This window comes from Arvicola amphibius, chromosome 3, assembly GCF_903992535.2.
Source record: "Arvicola amphibius chromosome 3, mArvAmp1.2, whole genome shotgun sequence".
Lineage (NCBI taxonomy): Eukaryota > Metazoa > Chordata > Mammalia > Rodentia > Cricetidae > Arvicola > Arvicola amphibius.
In genome coordinates, this window is record NC_052049.1 from 120363367 (window position 1) to 120387945 (window position 24579).

At 38.5% G+C, this 24579-nt stretch overlaps 1 protein-coding gene across 1 annotated transcript in view; it reads right to left on the reverse strand.

The window, feature by feature from the left end:
• Positions 1-24579, reverse strand: part of Zc3h12c (zinc finger CCCH-type containing 12C) — a 60054-nt gene that overhangs the window by 26431 nt on the left and 9044 nt on the right. Inside the window, exon 2 of the mRNA XM_038323548.1 lies at positions 9062-9813. Coding sequence (XP_038179476.1) covers positions 9062-9813 — 752 coding nt within the window. The remainder of the gene's footprint in view (positions 1-9061; positions 9814-24579) is intronic.

Consider the following 24579-nt stretch of genomic DNA (forward strand, 5'->3'; position numbering starts at 1 on the left):
AAAGACAGAAAGATGAAAAACGTCTCTTAATGCTTATGAACCATGTTTTAATCTCTAATACTGAAGTCCTTTATGTTTAGATCCATACTAAGGAAAATTAAGAGTTCACAGAATAATAGTAATATAATATTAAATATTTGATGGACACTAAATTATTTAAAGTCTAGGAGTTGTCCAAATATTTGAATCCATTTTATTTTTTCTTCGAATTTTAGACCTTATGCATGAGCCATCTTAGATACATAAAATAGATTTTAATTTTAAAGAAACCTAAAAAATGTCTTAAAAACCTTTATTAAGGCATCTTTCAATGTTTAATAATTTTTGGGAGAAAATGTATTTCATTTATGCTGTGTCTTAGGTAGTGCGAATTACTAACACCTTCAAATACAGAAATGCAGAACAATGGACGGGCTCTGTGGGAGCCTTCTCAGCTTGGTCGATCACCTTCCTGGACCTGGGGGGAGTTGGGAGGACCTTGGTCTTAGCATAGAGTGGGGAACCCTGATGACTCCTTGGCCTTGAGAGGGAGGGAGGGGAGGTATGGGTGGAGGGGAGGGGAGGGAAGGGGGAGAAGGAGGGGAGAGAAAGGGGAGAAGGAGGGGAGGGAGGGGGGAGGAGGAGGGAAGGAGATGGAAATTTTTAAATATAAAAAAAAATAAACCATGAGAAAAAAAAAAAAAGAAATGCAGAACATTTTATTTTCTATTTTTGTAGTCCAGTTACATCACATTGTATTTGAGAACCTACAATTAATTTCATGCTGTGGAGCTGAAAGCATTTGGAGCTTTCCCCGCAGGACGGAGGTTAACAAGCACGTGTTTTCTTATCTAGGTACACCTACTGTCACTCTGACAGCTACTCCACTGCACTGCCTCTCATCTCTTTCCCAACAGAAGCAAATTACTGTGGATCTCAGCCTAGGTCTTGGGTGACTAAGGCTAGCCATCACCCCAGGACAGCAAACCCTGCTGTTACAGGTTGCTTAAATCAGAGTTGACAAACTGTGCTCCAGACAGAAACTCCACAGGGCACAGTGGCTCTTTTGGGGAGAGGGGCAAGGACATTTCTGCAGTGGGCAATAAAGCCCCACATACATGTCCCCAGCCAAACAGCATTCCACTTTGCTTCCAAGCAAGTTTTGCAAGATTGTATTGCTTTTAGGGAAAAAAAAAGTTTGAAAGATCACTGATTTAGGAAAATAAAACTTTTCAAGGGAAACTAATGATGAGCACAGCAAGAGAGGCAGTGCTGAGGCCTGGGAAGTAGAGGAAGAGGAGGACCATTTCTTTCTCTTACAACGTCCATGGCCTGATGAGGATTAACATGGAAGCACATCTTGTTAATCTAGATCTGAGTGGGCCATGTGTCTAAAGATGACAAACAAAAGGTATCTGCTAAGGAAAAATTAACATGTGAATCAGTGAAAGTAGAAAAATGTGGACTCTAGTCAGGTTTTCAGTTTTTGCCATCAGTAATACTAGTTATGTGAAGACCTGTGCTTAATTTTACTAGTTGGCAATTTTTTAGGTTATGGTTTAAATAAACACAAGGAAGGCAACAGAAGAGGTTATTGTTCTCTTAAAATGTGGTATCAATGACAATTAGAATTATAAAGTGATGGGTACTATGGGGTATAACTAGAATTTGTCTCAATCAGCCTCTACACTGGTACATCAAAACACATCAATTTCTGATTCTTTCCATACCCTATAAAAACAGTCAGAGAAAATAGGGCACTGTCAGCTAACTTGCAAGCAATACCAGTGATATACCTGAGGGAAATCATGCTGCCCTTGAACTCGCATAGCAAGCCGGACTTACAAGCATTCTACTGAGAGGTTTTCCAACAGAAAATGAGAATCATATATGTAATTTTAAGTGACCTAGCAGAGCATATTTTTAAAAAGTAAAATCACTTGAAATCAATTTGATTATGTTTCAGTTAACATACAATTATATCAACATATAATTAATATAAAAGTCATTGAAATAATTTATATATTATTTGTAATGAGCTTAAAAATCTGTATGTGTTTCACTCTTTGGATTTTCAATTCCAACTAGATATATTTTGAGATAATAGCCATAAGCTGCTAGCAGCTACTACAGTACATCAGGAAGTCTATTTATTATACATGTTTTTGATACGTTTTACTGAAGGAGGCAAAAAGTATCTGAATCACGTTTAGCGGGCTGTAGTTTCTCCTGTAGTCTAATGATCAAAGCATAATGATTTTAACAACTGTAAGTCAGTGTATAAGCAGGTTTGGTATGCAGGTATGGTAAGCAGGCCACAGGAGAAAAAACTAACACACCACTGAAGGTAAATTTTAGCTTGGGCAAGATAGTGTTCACTGCTGAACTTAAAAGTCCTCAAGTTTGTGTAATTTCATAGAGCATATTACATCCATAAGGAATTTTGTATCTTAAAAAATGACTTGAAAACTTCAATCTGAGTATAGAAACTGCTGAACTCTGCACACATCTTCTGAGTGGCTTAGATCCCTGTTTTCATGTCAAGAAAAGTCGTCACAATTTGTGCATACCGCTGTCTGTTTCACATTTAACATCTGCTTCTGATTTCTGCTCGAACTTTAAGAAATGACCTTGATGACTCACCTGGGGCGCTGTTCTACATGCTGGCTTTGTACTGATCCCAACACAAGTTTTTGTCGAGGTAGAATATAAACTGTTAAGCAAATAGTTGTATTATTTTCCTGTTTTGTGCCATTTCATTGGCATTTAAAAGTATTGATATTATCAGTGCATCTTCCTCTCCAGCTGTCAGCAGTTAAATCCATATATATTCTTATCTCCAGTTTTAGTTCTCAAATATTCTCCAAATTTCCCTATAGAATCATCTAACTTAAAGATGAATCCACTATACCAGTCTTCCATGGATAAGGTCCATCTATTGGTCTGTCAGTACGAACAGAGGTAATACAAGACAGATCCTACTAGCAAATAAAGTTTATGTGAGGGTATTAGGCAACACAATATTGATCTGATACTTGGTACGAACATGTACTAAGGATTTCTGGTCTACCTATCAGTCAGGAGATTCAACCCAACCCAGAAACCCAACTTCACTGACCAAGATAGAAGATTTGCAATGTGGGGCTGGGTTCAATAGTCAGGTCATATCAAAAAGAGGACAGGGGTCCCAGCTGCCTTTCCAATAATGTGTGCTATAGTGTTTTGTGACAGTAATGATAGGCTCTTGGTCTTTTCTTATATTTTTGGTTGTGAGCCTATCCTTTAATGGCTGAGCCATCTCTCCAGTCCCCTTGATTTTTTTCTTATTTGTCATTATTTTTTTTATATAAAATCTGGAAAAGACTTAGAATGTGGAGATTTAGTTCATTTGAATCGTAGATGATGAGGCCCTGGAAGCATATTAAAGAAATAAAACACTTTTTGGAAATCAAGGGTCCTAACAGCAGCTAATTCTTACCCCTGGCAGCACACGAGTTTGTACTTTCTTAACAACATAAGTCATCAAAACCTGAACAAATTAAAATAACTGGACTTGAGGAAATATATTAATTTAAACTAATGGGAACATATGGAGAGAGATCAATTTTATATCTCACTGCTGAGCTATCCCAAATTTAATGGAATCATAGATTTTGAAGAAACAGTAATCATAACAAGAAGAATTTCAGCAATTATGATAAATATTATATTTTGTTTCCATGTCTGAAAATGGAGTATAAGTTTCATGACTATGAAACATTAGTATTAAGGAATAGGCCTATTTGCTGAATGTATAATATATGAAATAATTTAGCTCATTTTTAAAAAGAATTGATATTATCTACGGCCATTTTTCAGAGCTTCTCGGACTAGCTAGCTCCATTAAATACAAATTTTATTCTGTTCTACACTCAGAAAGCAAGCACTTTGGTTCCCATAACTTTATAGGAAAGGTTAGGAATTTTTTAAAAATAGGTTCACCCTTTCCTAGTTTTGCATAATAGGTCTTGATCCTATCCGTGGCTGGTAGTAAAGTGGCTATCACAAACTGCAGTAAACTAAGGTGATTATTTATGTGTCAGTTTGTGTCAAGCGTGTATTCAACAGACTTCATCCAGTTCTTAACAACAACTACCATTACCACCAGAAGGAACAACATTAACCAAGCTCAAAGAAGCAGCATGCTCCCTAGGGCAACAGAAAAGATCCATGATAAATATGCTTTGGAGACTCCTTTACAATAACAGTGGAAACTGTCATTGAGGCCATGATAATTGAACTCAATGTAATTATTAAAATATATCATTCATAGTTCATAAGAACAAAGTGGACTGTTAAGTTATGGTTATGGTTATGACCTGCACAAGACAATACCAGATGGCATTTCAACATAGATGAGAAAAGTTTCATGAGGCCACACCCCTAGATGAGCTATTGGTTGTCAATGGTTTCTGAGGGAGGAAAAACAGCTTTCTTCAGGAGCAAGCTCCCTGATAGGTTACCTAATGGGTGTGGGTGTGTGTATACACATGTAAGTATATATAAGACAATAATAATTATAGAAGAAAAGAATATGAATTTGAGAGGGTAATATGGCTGGGGAAAATGGAAGGGGGAGTAAAAATTATATAAAAATAGTATACTTATGTATGAAATTCTCAAAAAAATGATTCATGAATTAAAATAAAATCTGGATAACAGTATAAGTTCTCTCTCTCTCTCTCTCTCTCTCTCTCTCTCTCTCTCTCTCTCTCTCTCTCTCTCTCTCTCTCTCTCATTTCAACCTGAACCTGAGGCCTCATTCATGGAGTCAAGTTCTCTACCAATGAGCTATAGTCCCAGCCCAGACTCTCATTTGTTATTATACTCTTGATTGAGAGATTAGTTCTTTAAGGTAACAGTACCTGTAATTTATTGACTGTCTATTACATGTTAGCCATTGGTAACAACTATCTCTCATCCTGATAAACAATGTTGCAAAATAAGAATTCCTCCTTTAAAAATCTGGGAACAGAGACTGGAGACTTAAACCAACTGGAGAAAAGTCAAGAGAATTACATAGAGAATTAAGTATGGTCTTTTGATTTTTTTTCAGCTTTTCTTCTAATTATTTATTTTTTTTAATGTACTGAGTGCTCTGTCTTCATGGACACCTGCATGCCAGAAGAGGGCATCAGATCCCATTACAGATGGTTGTGAGTCACCATGTGAAGGCTGAGAACTGAACTCAGGACCAACAGTCAGTGCTCTTAATTGCTGAGTCATCTCTCCAGCCCCCAAAAATTAAGCATTGTAAAAGCACACAAGGATGCTGGAAAATTTCAGCAGCAGTTTGCCTAGCATGTATCAGGTCCTGTGTTCAATCTTCATCCCATTTTGTGTTTTGGAACAAAAATAGTATTGTTTTCCTACTTTAAATTTCCATATAAGTATGACTATATATTAAGTCTGTAGTTAGCATTTAATTGAGAATGAAATACATTTTCTTTTAAATCTATTTTTTTAAAAAAAAAAAAAACTATCTTTTCTCATTTTACATGCCAAATCCAGTTCCCACTTCCTCCTTTCCTCCAGTTCCCTCTACCTTACCTCCCATCCCGCCCCATCCATTCCTCAGAGAGGGTAAGGCTTCCAATGGGGAGTCAACAAAATCTAGCACATTGCTTTGAGGCAGGACCAAGGCCTTCCCCACAAATACATTTCCTTACTTATGGAATCTGTCCTGAAATAAGAAATATAACAAAATAAGATTTTATTCTAAGCTAGTTTCATATTTACTTATCACATATAATCTATTATATGTATAGATATAGTAGATACAAAACAGGCTTGCTAAGTTTGGCATGAATGGAAAATTAATCTTAAAAGTTAAGGCATGTAATATTTATGCATCATGAGATGGAGGCAATCTCTCTGTAGTTTCGTTACAGAAAAGTCTGGCCCTGAAGTAAATACGTATTTATAAGTGACTTTGGAATTGTAGGCAGAATTTGTAAATGGCAGAATGTATAAGTGACCTATAAATTTTCATGAATTCTGGTACTTTCCAAATTATAGACATGGTGAAATGTCTTATTGTGACTGACAGAATAATACTGCTATACTAATAATTTCCTGTCAACTTGTTCTCTCCTCAAATGTCTGAAACACTTCAGCTTAGGTGTCATATTAAAATCTGTGATGAGGAAAAGAAGTGAATCTATATGGTCCCATTTTTATAGGAAGGATTACAGAATGGTGCCCGAATTAGGTGTGGGCAGATGTTTGTTTGTATAGTTATATAAAAACAATTGTTTGAAATGTTTTAACTACACTATGTGTCTTGCATTAACACTTTTCTGTAGGTAATGCTCAACATGCCAAATTAAAACTCAAAATCCTTCCCCAACTTTTCCTCCTTGCCCTTCCCTTCCTGTGTTAATCTTATAGCGCAGTGAACCCAACTTCCCCAATTTTTCCTCTGTGCCCTTCCCTTCCTGTGTCAATCTTAATGCAGTGGACCTCAGCTTCCCAATCCTTCCAGCTTTTAACACCAGTCCTCAACCCTCCTAACACTGCAACCCTAATACAGCTTCTCAGATTGTGGTGATTCCCAACCTTAAAATTATTTTTGTTGCTACTTCATAACTGTTATTAATCCTAAGGTAAATATCTGATCTGTAGGATATCTGATATGCAACCCCTGTGAAAGGCTCATTTGACCCCAAAGGGGTCATGATCTACAGGTTGAGAACCACTGTTACAGAGTAACTGTTTTTAGATCAACTTCCTAACATGTAGCAGTTAGGCTTCCATCTTCAATGCCCTATGAGATTCTTGAAGACAATGTCCTGGTTGTGATGTGCTGTGACTTTTTTTTTTAAAGCACATCACAGGATATTCTCTCTTAAAAGCCTTCTTCTTCTTCCTCCTCCTCCTCCTCTTCCTCTTCTTCCTCTTCCTCTTCTTTTGTCTCTTGGTTTTTTTCAGCACTACAAATTTTTCTAACACTGTCTTTCACATTACCAACCCTGGGTCACCCTTCCCTCTATGAACTGATCTCCAGATTAAAACTATCAATAGTTTTAATGTTGTTGGTTCTGTCTACACAGCAAAATAGCAGTGCCAAAAATGATAGGTATTTAGGTCTAGAACAGTAGATTTTTTTTTGGTTTTTGTTTGTTTTATTTTGTTTTTCAAGACAGGTTTTCTCTGTGTAGCCCTGGATGTCCTGGAACTCAGGGGCTGGCCTCAGACTCATAGAGATCCACCTGCCTCTGCCTCCCGAGTGCTGGGATTTAAGGTGGCTCTGTAATTCTGACATATATCCACGACAACAGGCATTCCCCCAAGGATCTACCACTGTCCTTGCTACTTTCTTCAAGGCAATTTCATGGTTTTTGGAACTATATATTATCACCAAGGTAATCATTTGGTACTTCTAGATTATTATAAGAAAAACTATCATTTTGCCACCAAATTTGGAAAAGAAAAAACAGCAGAGGGGTTCTTACTCAAAGTCCTGTGAACACTTCACACTTCTATGGTACTTGTCAAAGTGTGTTTTATTAAAATTATCTCCTACTTGCTACACATCACTGACAGGTTGGTGTAAATCACTCTTCTATTTAAAACCCTTTGATTATCTTTGAATTGCAAAGCATTTAGGTGTTACTGCACTGTTAGGGATTAACTCATAGAATTCTATGCACTAGGTAAATTCACTACCACTGAACTACATCCCCAGCCCCACTACAGCCTTGTAAGATTTGGCTAGAACCATTGTCATATTTTCTCTTCCACTATATGATAAAGGGTGTACCCTTTGGAGCCAGACATATTTGGTTTTGAATAATGTTTAGTCATGGTAAGTAATTTAGACCCTGTAAGTTGACTTTGCTGATAAAAGACCCTGCTGCTTCCGTCTGCAAGAGCTGCATGAACAGTACATATTAGTCCTCTTCATACTTTAAGTGACCTACAGGAAACAGCTGCTTTAAGATTTCAATATAGATCATTGTCAAATAAACAGTTCTTATAAATCAATGTCTAAGCTATGCCTTGAATTTCAGGTGGTTATGGATCTGTGACATTCTAAAATCACTACCTACTATGATAGTCAATGCTACTGAGCACTAAAATACAGCAATTCCAGAATGAGATATACTTTACCACATTCTAAGAACGCATTATCACAAGAATAATGCTAAATGTCTTATTAGTAACTTTAAAAACTGCTTTATATATGCTGGTGGTGGTGGCACATGCCTTTGATCCCAGCACTTGGGAGGCAGAGGCAAGCGGATCTCTGTGAGTTCAAGGCCAGCCTGGGCTATAAGTGCCATTTCCAGGACAGGTTACAAAGCTACAGAGAAACCCTGCCTCCAAAAACAAAACAAAACAAAACAAAACAAAACAAAACAAAGCAAAAAGAAGAAAGGAAGGCAGGCAGGCAGCAGGCAGGCAGGCAGGCAGGCAGGCAGGCAGGCAGGCAGGCAGCAGGCAGGCAGGCAGGCAGGCAGGCAGGCAGGCAGGCGGAAAGATGAAGCTCTAAGGTCTTGAGGATCTTCTGTCTTTTGTGTCTTTTCATCCTCAAATGCAGGGAATATTGTGGGAATATTGAATGAAATGTTTTCCCCTCATTTTCTCCTCTGTTCCTAAAGAATCATGTTTGAATTACGTTTCTTGAATGGAGAACAGAGCTGAAAAATGCACCTTTGCTTTGTTATCAAACCAATAAAACAGACCTTTATCTTCTAGAAGAACTGAGTTTTCTTAAGTTATTTTCATAAAAAATAGGCTATTTGACTAAGATTCTCAGAACTGATGAATGTCATCATACTTGAGTTCTTTTGACACTCATGATCAACACTAAGCTGGTAACATACACTAATTTTTAAGTCACAGCAATTTAGCCAGAGGAAGAAAGACAAAAACCAGAAATATCTAAAAAAGAGTATTTCTAAAAGCTATGTTGAGAGATGTTTAGTAATATTGATTTTAATGACTATGAATAGGAAAACAGCCAAAGAACTGGAAATAACTCTCAAAGATTTAGTAATGTCTTCAATAAATCCTTTTTTTAAAAACAAAAACAACTTACCTCATTGCCACATTGCTGCCATCAATAACGACCGGTCTCAGATTTTCACCATCATCTGTTACAATCTCTTGCATTGGAGACTCAGACCTCTGAGATTCCAGAGACGATGCTTCCCTCATTACACTGTTTATAGTACTAACTGTTTGATCCGCTTCACTTTTATTTCCAAGTTTGACAAGTTCTCCCAATATGTCATTGATTAAAGCATCAGTACCAAGTTTGTTCAGCACAAGTTGGACCTGCTCTTCAGAATAACCTAATTTCAGTGCAAACTCCAGTTTTGTTTGGTATTCTCGAACTACGTCAGGGGGTTTCTTTACTTCCTTGGATGGAGTCTGGGACCCATCTGGTTTAAAGTCTTGCAAAATGTCACTGTGTTTGAGTAGGTGGGGCTCTAAGCAGGGAGACCGACATAACTGTCTGTGAGCCTTGGTTAATAAGCATGGCTCTACTGAAAGGCTACTCAGTTGTCCTGACTCATGATCAGAATTTGTGCTTTCTTCAGAGTCACCGGAGCTCACATTCTCTTCAGACACCTCTTTTTCTTCCTTCCCTGAATTGACTGTATCCATTGTTGGCTTCTCTGCCATAGGCCACGGCACAGCTGCGCTCATCTGCGGGTCAGTACTCTCCATATAAAGGTGACCAAGGTCATGCCCCAGGTGATCCTTCAGGCCCATGAAGCTGTTCCGCACACTTGATTCTACTTTGCTACTTTTCCTGTATTCTTGAATGCACAGCACCCCGTATTCCTAGAGAAAATGTAATATAGTTAATGCACTGCACTTATTGTTTGTGTCCACTTTGTATTTTGTTTGCGTCACTCATAGCGAACTTGCCAAGAATCCTTTTCATGAGTCCCTCCAAGAAGGCAACGAAGTAAACTGTTTTTACAAACGTTGTTTGTTCTCTCTCTCTCTCTCTCTCTCTGTCTCTCTCTCTCTCTCTCTCTCTCATCTCTCTTCTCTCTCTCTCCTCTCTCTCTCTCTCTCTCTGTCTCTGTCTCGTATGTGTGCAGATGTGTAGGTGTGTACCAACTAAAGAATAAGAGATCATGAATTTGAAAAGGAGGGGGCACATGAAGGAAGCTGGTGGAAGGAGAGGGAGAGAATGATGTAAATCTAGTACTTATATATGAAAGTCTTAAAGAACAAATTAATTCAGATATTGAAATGAAGGTGCACATATTCTAAAATGGCCAGTAAGGAACTGAATAATCACAAAGCTAATTACATCTCTGGCCAAGCATGCTGCTGCATGCTTGCTACAAGTGACTGCACACTGAGACATGAAGATGGTGTGTTTGGGATTAGCTCGGGCTACACAGTGAGTTTCAATCCAGTCTGCATTACAGAGAGACCCTGTCTCAAGAAGGAGAATAAAAGGCTGATTTCCTTCCATTTTGAGATGAATATAATTTTTCATTAATAATTATGACTTCATGAATACTGAGAACTGTAACAGAAGATACTTTTAAGTATTATGATCTTTTATTAAATGGCAGAGACATTGTAGTCTATTTCATTTAAGAAAATTTTTTCTATATACATTTATCGAGAGCAGTGAAATAAATACTGTATATAAACTCTGAGGCAAACAAGTATACTGTCATGTCAGTGTCTTGGTTTTTATGTAAAACATATTTTTGTATTGCATTAGATTAGTTAACAACACACCTGCATTTTGTTAAGAGCTTGCCTTTTTTCCATTTTCCCTGCTTAAAATGTTTTTGTTGTCATATTACTTTTCTTTAAGACCTATTGGAAATAATTTATTTCTCTACTAGGGACAGGTCAGAAAAGTAAGGTTATGTTCTCTTTATACTTCATTATGAGGACTACATCAACACCAGAAGTTTATTGATTAAGACAACTCTGGTTTTCTACAATTAATTAACAAGTCAGGGGTAGCTAAGCCTAAGGTTGTCATAAAAAACCCTATTTGAATAATCTAATGAAGTTTATCCAATAAACCCACTACAGGATCAAATATTTGTACACAGCGTATTGAATTTTACTAAGTATGATAAATACCAGAAAACATGCAATCTTAAAAAATACAGAATTTCTGTATTTCCTTGGGGTAGAAGTCCCACACTTTTATAGGATTTTTTTTTTTAACCCGGATTTGTTCTTTTCTAGCAACTTGAATACCACTGACTGCTCTACTAATACAGCACTCGCTAAAGAAACACCCAACTTTCCTAGATCCTGGATGTCCCACTGATAAAGAGCATCTGCTTCATTATGAAGCTGTGTCCATTTCAACTTTTTTCTATTAATATGGATATGCATGGCCCAATTACTTAGAATTAAGGAAGGGATTTTGAAAGTAAATCTGTACGCCCCGTGATTTATTAACTACAGTAATGTACTAACACCATAATGCAAGTAACAAATCACAACAGCATCCCAATAATGGGATAAAGTTAAAAGAAAAATCTACACCACGGCCATAGTAGAGCTCCCACCAAAAGTATCTTAAACAAGGAAAATCTATTGGAAGCTGGGCTGCCTGGCAACCAGAAGATGGTTGCTAAGCTGCACTCCTTTAACATGCCATCATGAATGCTAGCACAGTGAAAGAATAATTTGGTATGAACAAAAGCCTATAAAAGAGACTGGGACTTAAGTGCGTCTGGTTTACCCTCAGAGAACAATGCAGCTGCCAAACCAATCTGGAAGCTCCGACATCATTGTTCTGTAAACCCCACAATCTGTTCTGACTGCAGGAAGTGCATTTAATAGGAAACATTTTTGATCTCCCCTGAAAAGTTTTGGTTTTGCATAAGTGCTGTTGTGAGATAATTGGAGATAATGACTTGCTGACCAATCGCTGAGCTGAACTAGGGAATATTATTTTAATATTGAACACTCCTATACTGGACATGATGAATACACAAAAAATACAGACAGTGAAAATCATTAGAATGAAAATTTCTGATTGAAGGATATATGGCTTTCCTTAATTTCACTTTTCAAAGTGACAAACGCAGATACTGTAAAGTTTGAAATAGAAAGTCAGACCACTCTAAAACTGCATTTCAATAAATCTACGTGGTATTTGACCGGCGGTAGTTCCTGAATCTGCTCTTCTGTGTACTTTAGCACATGGCTATAGTGACAGGACAGGAAGATGTGCGTGTTTGGTTGCTTTTATAATATTAAGTCATTTAATAGTCTTTATAGTAAAATAGTTAACAAACACTAATAATTTCAACTCGAGATAATTCATGGCATTTGTACATACTATTTAAATAATATTTTGCATTATTTTTCAATAATATACAATGTTTCTTAATGTTAAAAATAAATGGTCTAGGTTTTAAGTTAACATTTGATATAATCTAGTTTGTATTGACTGAAATGGCAAGGATCTGGATTTTAAAGCTTCAGTCTGTAGAACACTTAGATCAAGTTGTGGCTAGTAAAAACTTGGCATGACTTAAGGCATGTAAAAACCCACAATTTGATACTATCTTAAAATTACTCAGTAAAACTTAAATATTAGCCTAAAGACTTAAAAGGAGATACAAATAGCAGTAGAAGATGCACAACTTACAAGGAGTGAACATAAAACCTTTTACAGAATAAAGAACACCATGGATTTACTTCTGTGCAGCCTCTTAACAATGACTAAGTTTTCAATAGAAAAGACTTAACAGAATGTGTTACTTATCATATTTAATGAATAATCTTTTTCTTAATTTCTAAACCATGAATGGTTTAGACTTTAAGTTTTGCATTATTCATTCAGACCCAAGCTTATGCAAGTATTCATAAGCCTCAAATAAATATCCACTAGTAAGGACAGCTTTCCTCTGTTCGTGCAGAAGCAGAGCCAAAGCATCACACACAAGGTCAACCAGTTTGCACTTCCAGAGCTGCTGGAAAACTCTGGGAAGAAACTGTGAACTGCACCACAGAGCCATAACACACAGTGTTTACACACTACATCCTTGAACACGAAAGGACTGGGCCAAAATACAACAATCTAAACGACTTTTCCAGTTTCAAAAATCCATAGATTACCTCTAGATATTATATCAGAAACTAGCTTTTTTCTTTCTACTAAAATTAAATAATAGTATTTGTTGAAAAAGAATGAATTATGTTAATTTCATAGGTGCTGCTGCTAAAAAACTCATTCTTTTGTCAAAAAAATAACTGCAGGGACTAAAAGCAGGCTTTAGGATATAAAGGGTACCGACCTGAAATTTACCGCATATACTAAATTCCTCTAGTGAAAAAGGTCTGAAAATTCTCACTAGATCACTGGGATAACAACTCAAACCAGGTAAAGCTAGTTTTTAGCATCCTAAAGAGCATTATAGTGATCAGGAATATTAGACTATAAACTTGTTACATCAAATTATTTATTTGTAAAGTTACAATGCCATGAAAATAGGCTTGGTTGTCATCCAAATGGCTATACTATGAGAACAATGAAAATAAAATAATGAATATGTAATAAATACCTACTGCTGTGGTCTTTGCGTATTTAATTACCATTGTATTCGAGCGAGCACTGTTGTCTGCATCTCTCTAGCTAACAAAGGAAGGATGGCCCTTTGAACAGATTGGTTAATGTTCTGGGGCAACAGATGTCTACTGGAACTGCAGGAGATCAGCAACTGGTGGCCTGCCTATCTTCTGAAAACTTTCAATAGACTTATGCATATGTTCACACAATAGGGCATGTGGCAGAAACGAAAACCTCTCTTTAACCCTTTATGTTCTTTCTCTCCCCCTACTCCCCAAACTGACAGAAGAAAGTCTTTGTCTGCTCCTCACTTCCCCTTTACAGAACTCTTGAAAGTAACTAGAATGGCATCTTCAATCTAATTTCTAATATCTGAAATTAACACACGAGAAAATAAATTCTACATGAATAATGAAATCATTGACAAGGCAACTGAACGCTTAATCATCATCTTTAGAACCAGCTACTGGAAACATCTATCAGCAGCAACCCATCTGTGCAAACTGGACTTTTAACACAATTGAAAATCTACTGAGTCTGACCAGCGTTTCATGGCAACTAGCCATGGCAGTGATGCCTTGAGAAACATAAGCGTTTGACAAGATAAAAATCTAAATTCGTTGTTTAGCATGAAATTAGAACTTCCTTGTAACTTGTCTTAAGTTCCAAATGAGTGTGTATAACACCCATGGCTTGAAAGCATTCATGAAGCTACAAGTAATCGTTTGTAAAATCTCCAAACATAAATATATAAAACTCAGCTTCACAGATATATTTTTACAGAAAGAACCAGATTCTCTGGTGTACTGACACTAACACATTTGCATGTTTTCTTTTGTGGTGCTACCTATCCTTCACAGAAACGAAATGATAGCCCTTACAGCAAAGTTTAACTTCCAAAAAGCAGTAAGTAGCACAGATACTTACATTAGCAGGAAAGTACAAAGACATTGGTTTCTGTGGCAGCTTCAGCAGTAACAACACAATTTTAGCTGCAGACTTCCAGGCAGGCAAGAAGAACAATGAGTGGTTGAACAGATGGAACGGCAATGTCTTTGCTTAACCTATTACCGAGTGGAACTACAGCCAATCACAGGCCAGAGAGCTCACAATTAGTCAGTCAGGCAGATGCAAGACAACCTCAGCACCCTGCGTCAGGTTCGTAGGTTTCTAAGATAAGCAAGTTGATGTCATTCTTGGGTCTGCCCCGGGCAGCATGTGTATTAACGAGGGGCGTGCAGCAACAATAGGCCATACAAAGCCGACTAGTAGGCAGCTGCTCTATGAGAGCAGTCATTAGGGAGCAGGCTGCCAACAACAAACACCTGGCTCGGGCAGGCCAGCTTTTCCTCCTTGTTTTTAATGCACAAAGACAAAGAAACCAATTCTATTTTAACGCAGTAAAAGTTGCACGTTTCCAAAAAGTTGAGGCTATATGCTAGTCTATTAGTGTTTCATTTTTATCTGAGAGATGAAGAAAATGAGGTCCATCAAAGTAGCAATTAACTATTACAGCAGTCTCCTTTAATAAATAAGTTACTGGTGAAATGAGCCAGAAGGTTAGTTAATCTATTTCTCTGGCAATAGTGGAAAATCTACTTTAAAGTATTTGTTAGAAAGGAGGTGGTGGCGTACACCTTTAATCCCAGCACTCGGGAGGCAGAGGCAGGTGGATCTCTGAGTTCGAGGCCAGCCTGGTCTACAGAGTAAATTCCAGGACAGCCAGAGCTATACAGAGAAACCTGTCTTGAAAAAGCGAAACAATAACAACAACAAAATATTTGTTAATGTGTTACAAGATAGTAAAGCTTAAAGAGACCTGGTGAAAACTGCAAAATTAAAGGATTATGTGTTTACAAATAGAATTTTAAAGAGTAACTTCTCTAAATGCAGTAAAAGAAAATACTAGTTATCCCAGTTTGTGAAAACAGGTCCTATAAAGCATACATTTAAACAAAAGTAACTAACTTAAATCATCAGACCAGCCCAGGCGAGCTACATCAAATAACAAAGGAAGATCTCTTATAAGATACTGGTTAGCCATCTAATTAAATAAAAGCAAGACCTTCCATAACATACTTGCTAAAATGTATTCATAAAATTTGAAAGCTGTAATACTCAAATTTAAGTTCAGAATATGTCAGCACTAAAATGACTGGGGTAATTTTGAAGGACATCTAAAGTACACTAAATAAGTACCCTTAATTGACTTCTACGTTCCACATGACAGTGCTTATAATCCTATGAACTACTCGCTTCTGAGTGCTGCACAGGCTAAATCTTTAGTGAGCTAAGATAATGAAAACATTTAATCCAAACGTTAACACCGTAAGGCTTTATGGTGTTTCCTTACCGAGAAAAACCTATAGTTCCTCTACTTACTTGTGTGATGCAGACACTACAAGGATGTGTGCCCATGCCGTCACACACAAACACACCCTTGTCACTGAAATGCAAATAAAATTTGAGTACAGGCCAAGAACTGCTGACTTATGCAAAGCTCAGACTTTAAAACAAACAACCCTATGATCTTGAACTGAAAAGATACAAAACTGAAGAACTCGATGTGCGACACTTCCCTTCCCACAGAGCGGGTTTGAACGTCAGTTGTTCATAGCGGGGCCATTTGTAAAACCCACGGAAAGAAAGTAATATCTTGGGACTTCGGCCCTGTCCTATTTGAGTTCACTCAAACAGAAATCAGATTTTTCTCTGTTTACAAAACGAGAGAAAGATCTATTTCATACACTTAAAAACACTCCCCCTGCTCCCTAAAACCTGAAACCTGTTTCCAGAAAGAAAACACAAAGACATTATAAGGCATCATGTCTGTGGATGTTTGCCCTCACTAGAACTTAGTATTTTACTGAAGTCTGTTGTTTCAAATGTTAGAAAAGTTGTGTGTGTGTGTGTGTGTGTGTGTGTGTGTGTGTGTGTCACTGAGTGGGTGTGGAGATCAGAGAACTTCCTCAACTGGGCTCTCTCCTTTCACACGCAGGTCCCAGCGTCAGACTCCAGGTGTCAGGCTTGGCAAGCTCCTCTCCACTAGGCCATCTCGTCAGCCCGGGACAGCGTTTTGAACGAAACTAACTGCCAGATTCTGGATGTCGCGTTGATTTCTGGAATGAGAACTACTCTTTTTTGGCCAAGCACTGTAGTGCTAGAGCAGACACAGCTAAACCTGTGCTCTAATTCGTGAGCGCACTGAAAATCCAAACAAGAACCTACCATCAAAGCTCATGGTAAATTACTATGCAAGTACACAGAATGCGAAGCCTCACCTTGGGGTAAGCATGTAAGTATCACAGAAGTGAGGAGAATTAGAATTTACCTCTGCCTCCCTCCATTTCCAGAGCTCTCTTAAAAGGTCAAAAAGGTATCAACTCTGAAAGCAATAAGGCCTAAGTCAGATAAAAATGATGAGCAGCATAGATCTATGCAAAGTAATCACAGCTATGACCAAAAACACCTCATGTGCAAAGCCCTGACTAGAGGGCACAGTGAGAGCAGCACGGCAGTATTTATATCAAGGCCCTCTGCTTTTGTTGTAAAAGAAAACTACCTAGTACGAATGGACACAGTCTCTTTCCCCTTCCTTTTCTCCTTTATCCGGTGCAACCACAGTTACTACTTTATAGCCTTCGTGCAGATGCTGGAGGAGCAGGCTTCACAAAGAGGAAAAGCTACCCCTGGGCGCAGCAGGAAGCCTCAACTACAGCACTGGATTAAGCTTTTTCCGCAAACAGCAAATAAAGGCAGTGATCTGAAAAAGCTAATCAGATCCTGCTGTGATATTTAGACCCTCTCCCTTGCTAGTATTGGATAGTGTTAAGCACATTAAAACATCTGTAGGAGAAAAGAGCCTAGTCTGGCATTTTTGTCACATGTCACAAAAGCCTGCCTACTCTACTTCCCACTGCAGACAAATACAAACAGCTGTACCTCAGGAGCTCTGTTTGGGTCACTGCAAAGCACAACTGCACATATATGACAGAAATAAAACAACCAAAGAAAAAGGAGCTACGACAGTTCTTGGTGTTCCCCACAACCTGTCAACGGAAAGGAAGCATGACCTAACATCTGAAACTCAGCCTTGTACCTGTTCCGAGGCTCGAAGTGAAAGGACGCGCTTGGAGGCTGTGTTTGGAAGCGAGTCTCTTGGGAGAGGAGACTCAAACTGACTCTTTGTTTTGTTTTGATTTTTGTTTGTTTTGAGACAGCTGTTCTGTGCAGCTTTGGAGCCTGTCCTGGAACTCACTTTATAGACCAGGTTGGCCTCAAACTCAGAGATTCTCCTGCCTCTGCCTCCTAAGTGCTGGGATGGGAGGCGTGGGCCACCACAGCCCCAGCTTCAAATTGATTTTCTGTTACTTTTCTCTTAGATGTTACTATTCTCTTTAAAACAAAGGCAACAGCACAACAGCAGTATCATGGAAGATTATTATATAAAAATTCCCCATCTGAGCCCCTAAAGTTTTGAGATAAAATTTTTGCCAAAATTTGTTATTATTTCTAAAGGTTTTTTAAAAATGAACTAATCAGACAAACATAAAAGATACCTTACATACACAGTGTAAGGAGAAGGAACAGATGAACTTAAACTCAACCATATCTGATGAGTCTTTCTATTAGGAAGGAATCAATCTTCTACACAGTGAACTGTTTTTCTGAGTGTTATCTGAAATGTTGAACCACAACACTGACAATACTGACTATATGAACTAAAAATAAATTACTGTAGATCTGCATGGCATCAGTTAAAGTCACAGGATCTACTGTTCCAAGAGCTGGTAAATATCATTTTTATATGCTGATTCTAGGACATTCTGAAAAAAATACATTCTCTTAAATCTAAGTGATTGGCCAAGTATTATTGTAATTAATATATCTTCTATTAAGGTAAATCATCTAATATAAATGACTTTGTATGTTAAAAAGCTTATAATCTGAGAAAAATATTCATCTTGGCTAGCTAGCAATACACTAAGAGGTCAAATGTAGCGCACCTGTCCATAGCCTCAGCACTCAGGAGGTGGAGGTGGGAGAATCCCAAACTGGAGGCCAACTCGACCTACAAACACCTCATGGTCTAGCAGCAAAGAAAGAAAACAACAACAAGTAGACTAATACATTATAATGCAGATGGAAACAAAACCCAATGGAAACAGCCCTGCTGGCACACAGTGTGGATTTCAAATTCCAAACGTCTCATCTGCTCCCACTTTCTTCAGTGAGAGTTGGCATTTCTCACTGCTAAGTTAAACACTGTTGGCGAATAGGGAAGTAAGTTAAAATTATCACTGATACATCTTCCTCTACTGTCATAAAATAACCAGTGCTGTATTAATAACAAAAACATCTTTCCTAATTCATACCAAGAATGACTTTGTCAGGAAGACACCTAGGTGTTAAGACACAAGTATTCTAAAACTGAGGGAGGAGAGAGCATGCTTTGCCCACCTGGAGGTTATTCACGTCCACACGGAGGACAACGCTAAGAAGAGAAAAATAACCAGGAATTCATTAGCTAGAAGGTACACGACGGGAGCCGCTGAGAAATGGACAGAAGAGCATAGTGTCTCGAATGCCCTGCTGCAGCGGGGCGTTCTCTAGCCGGGTGAGAGCGAGACACAGCTCAGACGTGAAAGCAAGGCTGCACATTTGTTACATGTGTATTTTTATTTTATAGACATAAAATTAGCCTGAAATGGAGGTTATTTTGATTTAATGTTATTACTGACCATTTTCTTTTCTCTGCTTTTGTTAATATATCACCTCATCAGATGAACTCTAGGCCTACTACATATAGTAATTCTGAGGGAACTGCCAATCCCAGCCTGACATCCCTCTGGCCACACTAACTGGATGAGAGGATGAGCACTTGACCCCAAACTGCGCTCCTCAGATTGTCTCGGGAATCTGAATAGCTAGCCCAGAAGAAACCTAACAAGTCAAACCCCGAGTTCTGTCCTCCTCTTTGGCCTTCCAAGAGGCTTACATGTTGAGTTCTTCCTTTATCCTTGCCTTAGGGTTCCTATTGTGATGAAACACCATAAACAACTGGGGGAGGAAGGGTTGATTTGGTCTCCATAGCACTGTTCACTATCAAAGGAAGGCAGGACAGGAACCCAAACAGGGCAGGAACCTGGAGGCAGGAGCTGCTGCAGCAACCATGGAGGGGTGCTGCTTACTAGCTTGCTTTTTGACTTGCTCATCCTGCTTTCTTATAGAACCCTGGGACCACCAGCCCAGGGACGACCCCACTCACAGTGGGCTGGGCCCTCCCACATCAACCACTAATTAAGAAACTGCTCTAAGAACTTGCCTGAAGCCTGATTTTAGGGAGGCATTTATTTCGCAAGTGAGATTCCCATCTCTCAGATGACTAGCCTGTATCAAGTTGACATAGCACTAGTCAGCATAAGCCTGTATTCTTTTTAAATTCATCTTTCTTTAAAAAAGTGTTTTTCCTATGGGTAAAGATTAAATTCATATACATATACTAGGTGTTAGTTGCTGATTGTTTTTGTTTTCAAGACTCTACATTTGGGTCTCCTCTGGCTCTATCTTATTTCTCATTTAACATATAGGGAAAGAGACAGCAAAAGCAAAGGTACAGATGTTAAAACATCTGCCTGGAGGGTTCTCTTTACTCATCCCGATCACGTATGTCATTCAAGGCTGACTCTTCCATAGGCTCTTCTTAGACTAACGCTTAGTGGTTCCCAGCTCCTTTGAACTTCTATAACATGAATAGTCTATACTTCACTTATTTATGACCAGATGTGCTTCGTGAGAGCAAAATTACTTTTTCTTCAGTTACTCCTGTGTACAAATGTTTTAGGACGAGCACTGTGCTGACACCTGAAGATCCTTCAGTAAAAACGCAATCATAAAAAATAGGTCCTTGCCAATTCAAATACAAAAATGCTACCGTTAAGATTTTATTTCCACGTGACAGCGTGAGCATGCCAAAGTAGGATTTCAGGTGCTGCTAGTCCTCAAGGAAGCCCAAGACCCCCAGTGCGGCATGCTTCTCTGGATTCATGGGTAAGCAGCCCCACAGGGTAACACTGCAGCCTCTGTCTTTTTCCTGGAGTGCAACTGATCTGCTACAAGTCTAGCAGGAGGTCTTTAAAAAGCTACAAGAATGTCTGTTATTCTTTTGTGTTAATTAACTCCACATGGCAAACTAATTAAAGCTGCTTTGTGGAATAGGCAGGCTACAAAGAGTAATCATAGCTATTTTAAAATTAGAGGAGGGTCCACCATTGATGTCTGTCTATAGCACTCAGCACTACCTGAAATGTCAGGCTTCCTCCAGGGTCTTAGGAAGTGTCTTTCACAGATAACGGGAGACTGTATTTCCTGCAGGAGGAAATGGTTCAGTATTCTCTAGGTAATTATCTGTGGGAACTTCATATAACAGAGCTACAACGAATCACAAGAGTACAGTGTAATTTTTCTCCTTTTTGGAAATTCCTCTAGCTCTATAATTTTTAATAGCAGCTTTCCTCTAAACTGAGGGTGTCCTCGGTGTCTTGTACGAAGGATACCACACATCCCCTTCTCTTATAGCAGTGTCTATGGAGGGGCAAGGGAAGTGACAAGGAACTGGACCTGAGGCGAGGAAACCAGAGTGTTTCTCAAAACTTGACACCGCATTTGCATCAAATAAGGATCTTGAAGATTCTGATTTAGGCAGTCCACATTTTAACATGCTCATAAAGGCCGTGGGTCCCCCAGGTTGTAGGTCACAAACAGAATTTTTCTTTATTCTGAGAAGGGAAACTACAAGAGGGTTTGATAGCGGGTGCTAGGCCAGTTGCGTACCGTATAACCTGGGCCTACTCCTTTATGCCATGTTCCACTGATCTTTTTCTATCGCTTACCTGGACCGCAAATGAAAACCCGTTGGTTACGACAGACTGGGTCCGCTCTCCGTATGAGTCCTTCAGTGCTCTATTTCTCTTGTTTCCAACTTCAAGCTCTGACCACATAGTATGCTCATGCTTCCAGATTTGTGGTAGTTGTTTTGACAAAGTTTTCAGCAAAAGCTGTTGAGAACTTGCTGGGGACCCTGCAGCAGCAGCATTTCTGTAAGGGGCCCCCACTGAGTCCACTGAGTCCACTGAACTTTCCTTTAATTTTCAACAGAGTCCTTTATGGAGTCATATATTTCTTAAGAAACTTTGCTTAACCAAAAAAAAAAAAAAAATCCTCTGGGCGGAGGTGGCACACACCTTTAATCCCAGCACTCGGTAGGCAGAGACAGGTGGATCTCTGTGAGTTCCAGGACAGCCAGGACTATTACACAGAGAAACTCTGTCTCAAAAAACCAAACCAAACCAACCAAGCAAACAAACAAAGAACTCTTTCTCTTCTATTTTCTAACTAGCTGTTGCTGGCGCCTTAGAAAATGCCTGTCAGACATAAAACTTCGGTGAGCTAAAACTCAACCTGTGACCCTGGAGTGTTACAGGCATATAGAATCAGAGTGCCTCTTCCCAACCAACTTTCCTACCCGCACCATAACTTTTAACTAGCTGTACTGTAATATTAGAGAACTATGTGTGTGCATGCATGTGCAGACCCTGATACCCTATAGTACGAGTGGCTGGGCTTTTTAATGCTACATATGATATAAAGATAAGACTACATATATGCACACATTTGGCACAAGATTATATTTACTAATAACTCACCCAGAGAAAACGTGTGTTTGTCTACCTACTTATCTACCTAAGGTATTAGGCAAATTAATTTCTTCATGCCTAAATATCCTAGTTGTGGAAAATAAAGGCATATAATGTGGTTATTTTGAAAATGATCAAACCTTTATAATAGTGTTAGATGCATAATAGCCAGTATTAGTTATATTTTCATATCACATGTACACCATACTATGTATAGCCTTGTAAAAATCAGTTACAGAAATACATTCTCTCCTTTACCAAAGGTTTAAGAGAATACAAGGAAAGCTGGTTGCATTAAAATGATCAATTAAACAGATCACATACTAGAGTAGGAGGTAAGAGAGTCATGAGTTCCAGTACCCTAGACTACACAGTGGCTTCTGCTTCAACACCAAACATGATGGCATACGTTTTTATTTAACTCATTAATATGAATATGTTACTACGCTATCTAATATAAACATGAGAGGAGGACTTGTCATTTTCTGTAACTCATTCATTTGCTACATATAGGCTCCAGTGCTTGCTGACTTAAAAGAGATACAGTTGCCGAGCGGCTGTGGCGCATGCCTTTAATCCCGCTCGGGAGGCAGAGGCAGGCGGATCTCTGTGAGTTCGAGACCAGCCTGGTCTACAAGAGCTAGTTCCAGGACAGGCTCCAAAGCTACAGAGAAACCCTGTCTCGAAAAACCAAAAAAGAAAAAAAAAGAGAGATACAGTTATTTCACTCAACAGTATTTCTCAATGGCCAATGCCATAAAAATGAGCAGAACCACTTGTTCCTATTTAGATGCCTCTATTTCTAAAGATGATTCACTGGTATTCTGAAGTTTGTCTCTGAATGCTTCCTATAAACTCTAGGACTCAGTTAACTGCAGTATGGACTCTAATGAGAAGAGGATGAACAAGGTGGGAATAAACTGTAAGTTAGCAATTTATAGATGTAAGAAACGATATCGTATCAATGCTCTGTCCCGAACTAGCCTAGTATGTAGGGAACTTACGTACTCGTCACCCCTCAGCTCTTCAGTATGACTGCTAGGAAAGGTTGCGGCAAGGACCAGTGGCCTGACACAGAGAACAACCTGTAACAGTGTCCGCTACACAGTAAAAACAGAAGCATATACTTAGAATGTTTGTAAGTGAAACTATAGTACAAAAAGTAGAAAGCTTGATTTACAGTATTTATATTCTCGTGAAATCACGGCAACGGTTCTCTTTATAGGAGAGAAATAGCATGCAAGCAAAGGTTCTCACTGGGTCCCCTCGCCACTTGTTTAAAGAGCCAAGAAATCAAATAGTTTACACTATTTACTTACATTCAGATGGAAATAGTTTTAAAGTCCTCTCCTTATTAATTAATTAGGAAGAAAGAATATCATTTGGGGAAAACCTATTATCATATCTCACTGTTCCTCCCACATTTACAGAGCCACAAAATCAAATGCCTCAGAATTTACTGCCCGATTATATTCCTTTTTCACGATATCACACCACATGAACTTACAAACAAAAATAATCTAGAGTGATGTTGTTCAAGGGAAAAAGAACATTTAGTTCAGAAAAGCCAAAGATACAGTATGTTGTTTTGTAAGAAACACCAAGAAAAAACTGGTCAGGTTAATTAGAAAATGTTAGTACCTGGTGAAAAAAAGTATAAAAATTGTTGGTAACCAGTAGTTTAGAAGAAATATATTGATTTACTGGTGGGCAGGAATACGGGAAAAAAATAGTAAATGGGCCAGGTGTGGTGGCACAAGCCTTTAATCCCAGCACTAGGGTGGCAGACACAGGTGGATCGCTATGAATTTGTAGCCAGCCTGATTTACATAGTGAATTCCAGGTCAGACAGTGAGATCCTGTCTGAGAGGTGAAGTGGAAAGAAGGACAGAAAGAAGGAATGAAATTACAACTACGAGACAATGTCTTATAAGCGTCTAAAAGGAAACTTGTGTTTTTCTAGGGAATTAAAACACTGCTGTTTGTTTCAGTTTAATGATACAGGTGGTAGATACTAAAATTTTTCTTTAAAGTACATGGTTGTAGACAGACTAAGAGCAGCCAACCCTCCTACCTATTCATGATATCATCTCATTAACTTTGCCATTTCTTTTTTGTTGTTGTTGGTTTTTTGTTTTTGTTTGTTTTTTCAAGAGAGGGTTCCTATGTGTAACAGTCCTAGCCTCAAACTCACAGAGATCTGCCTGCCTCTGCTTCCCGAGTGCTGGGATTAAAGGTGTGCACCACCACCACCTGGCAACCTTGTTATTTCTAACCACAGAAGTTCCTAAAGCAATAAATTGCTATTTGTCATATTTTTCAGTTAGCTTTCTTCATGGG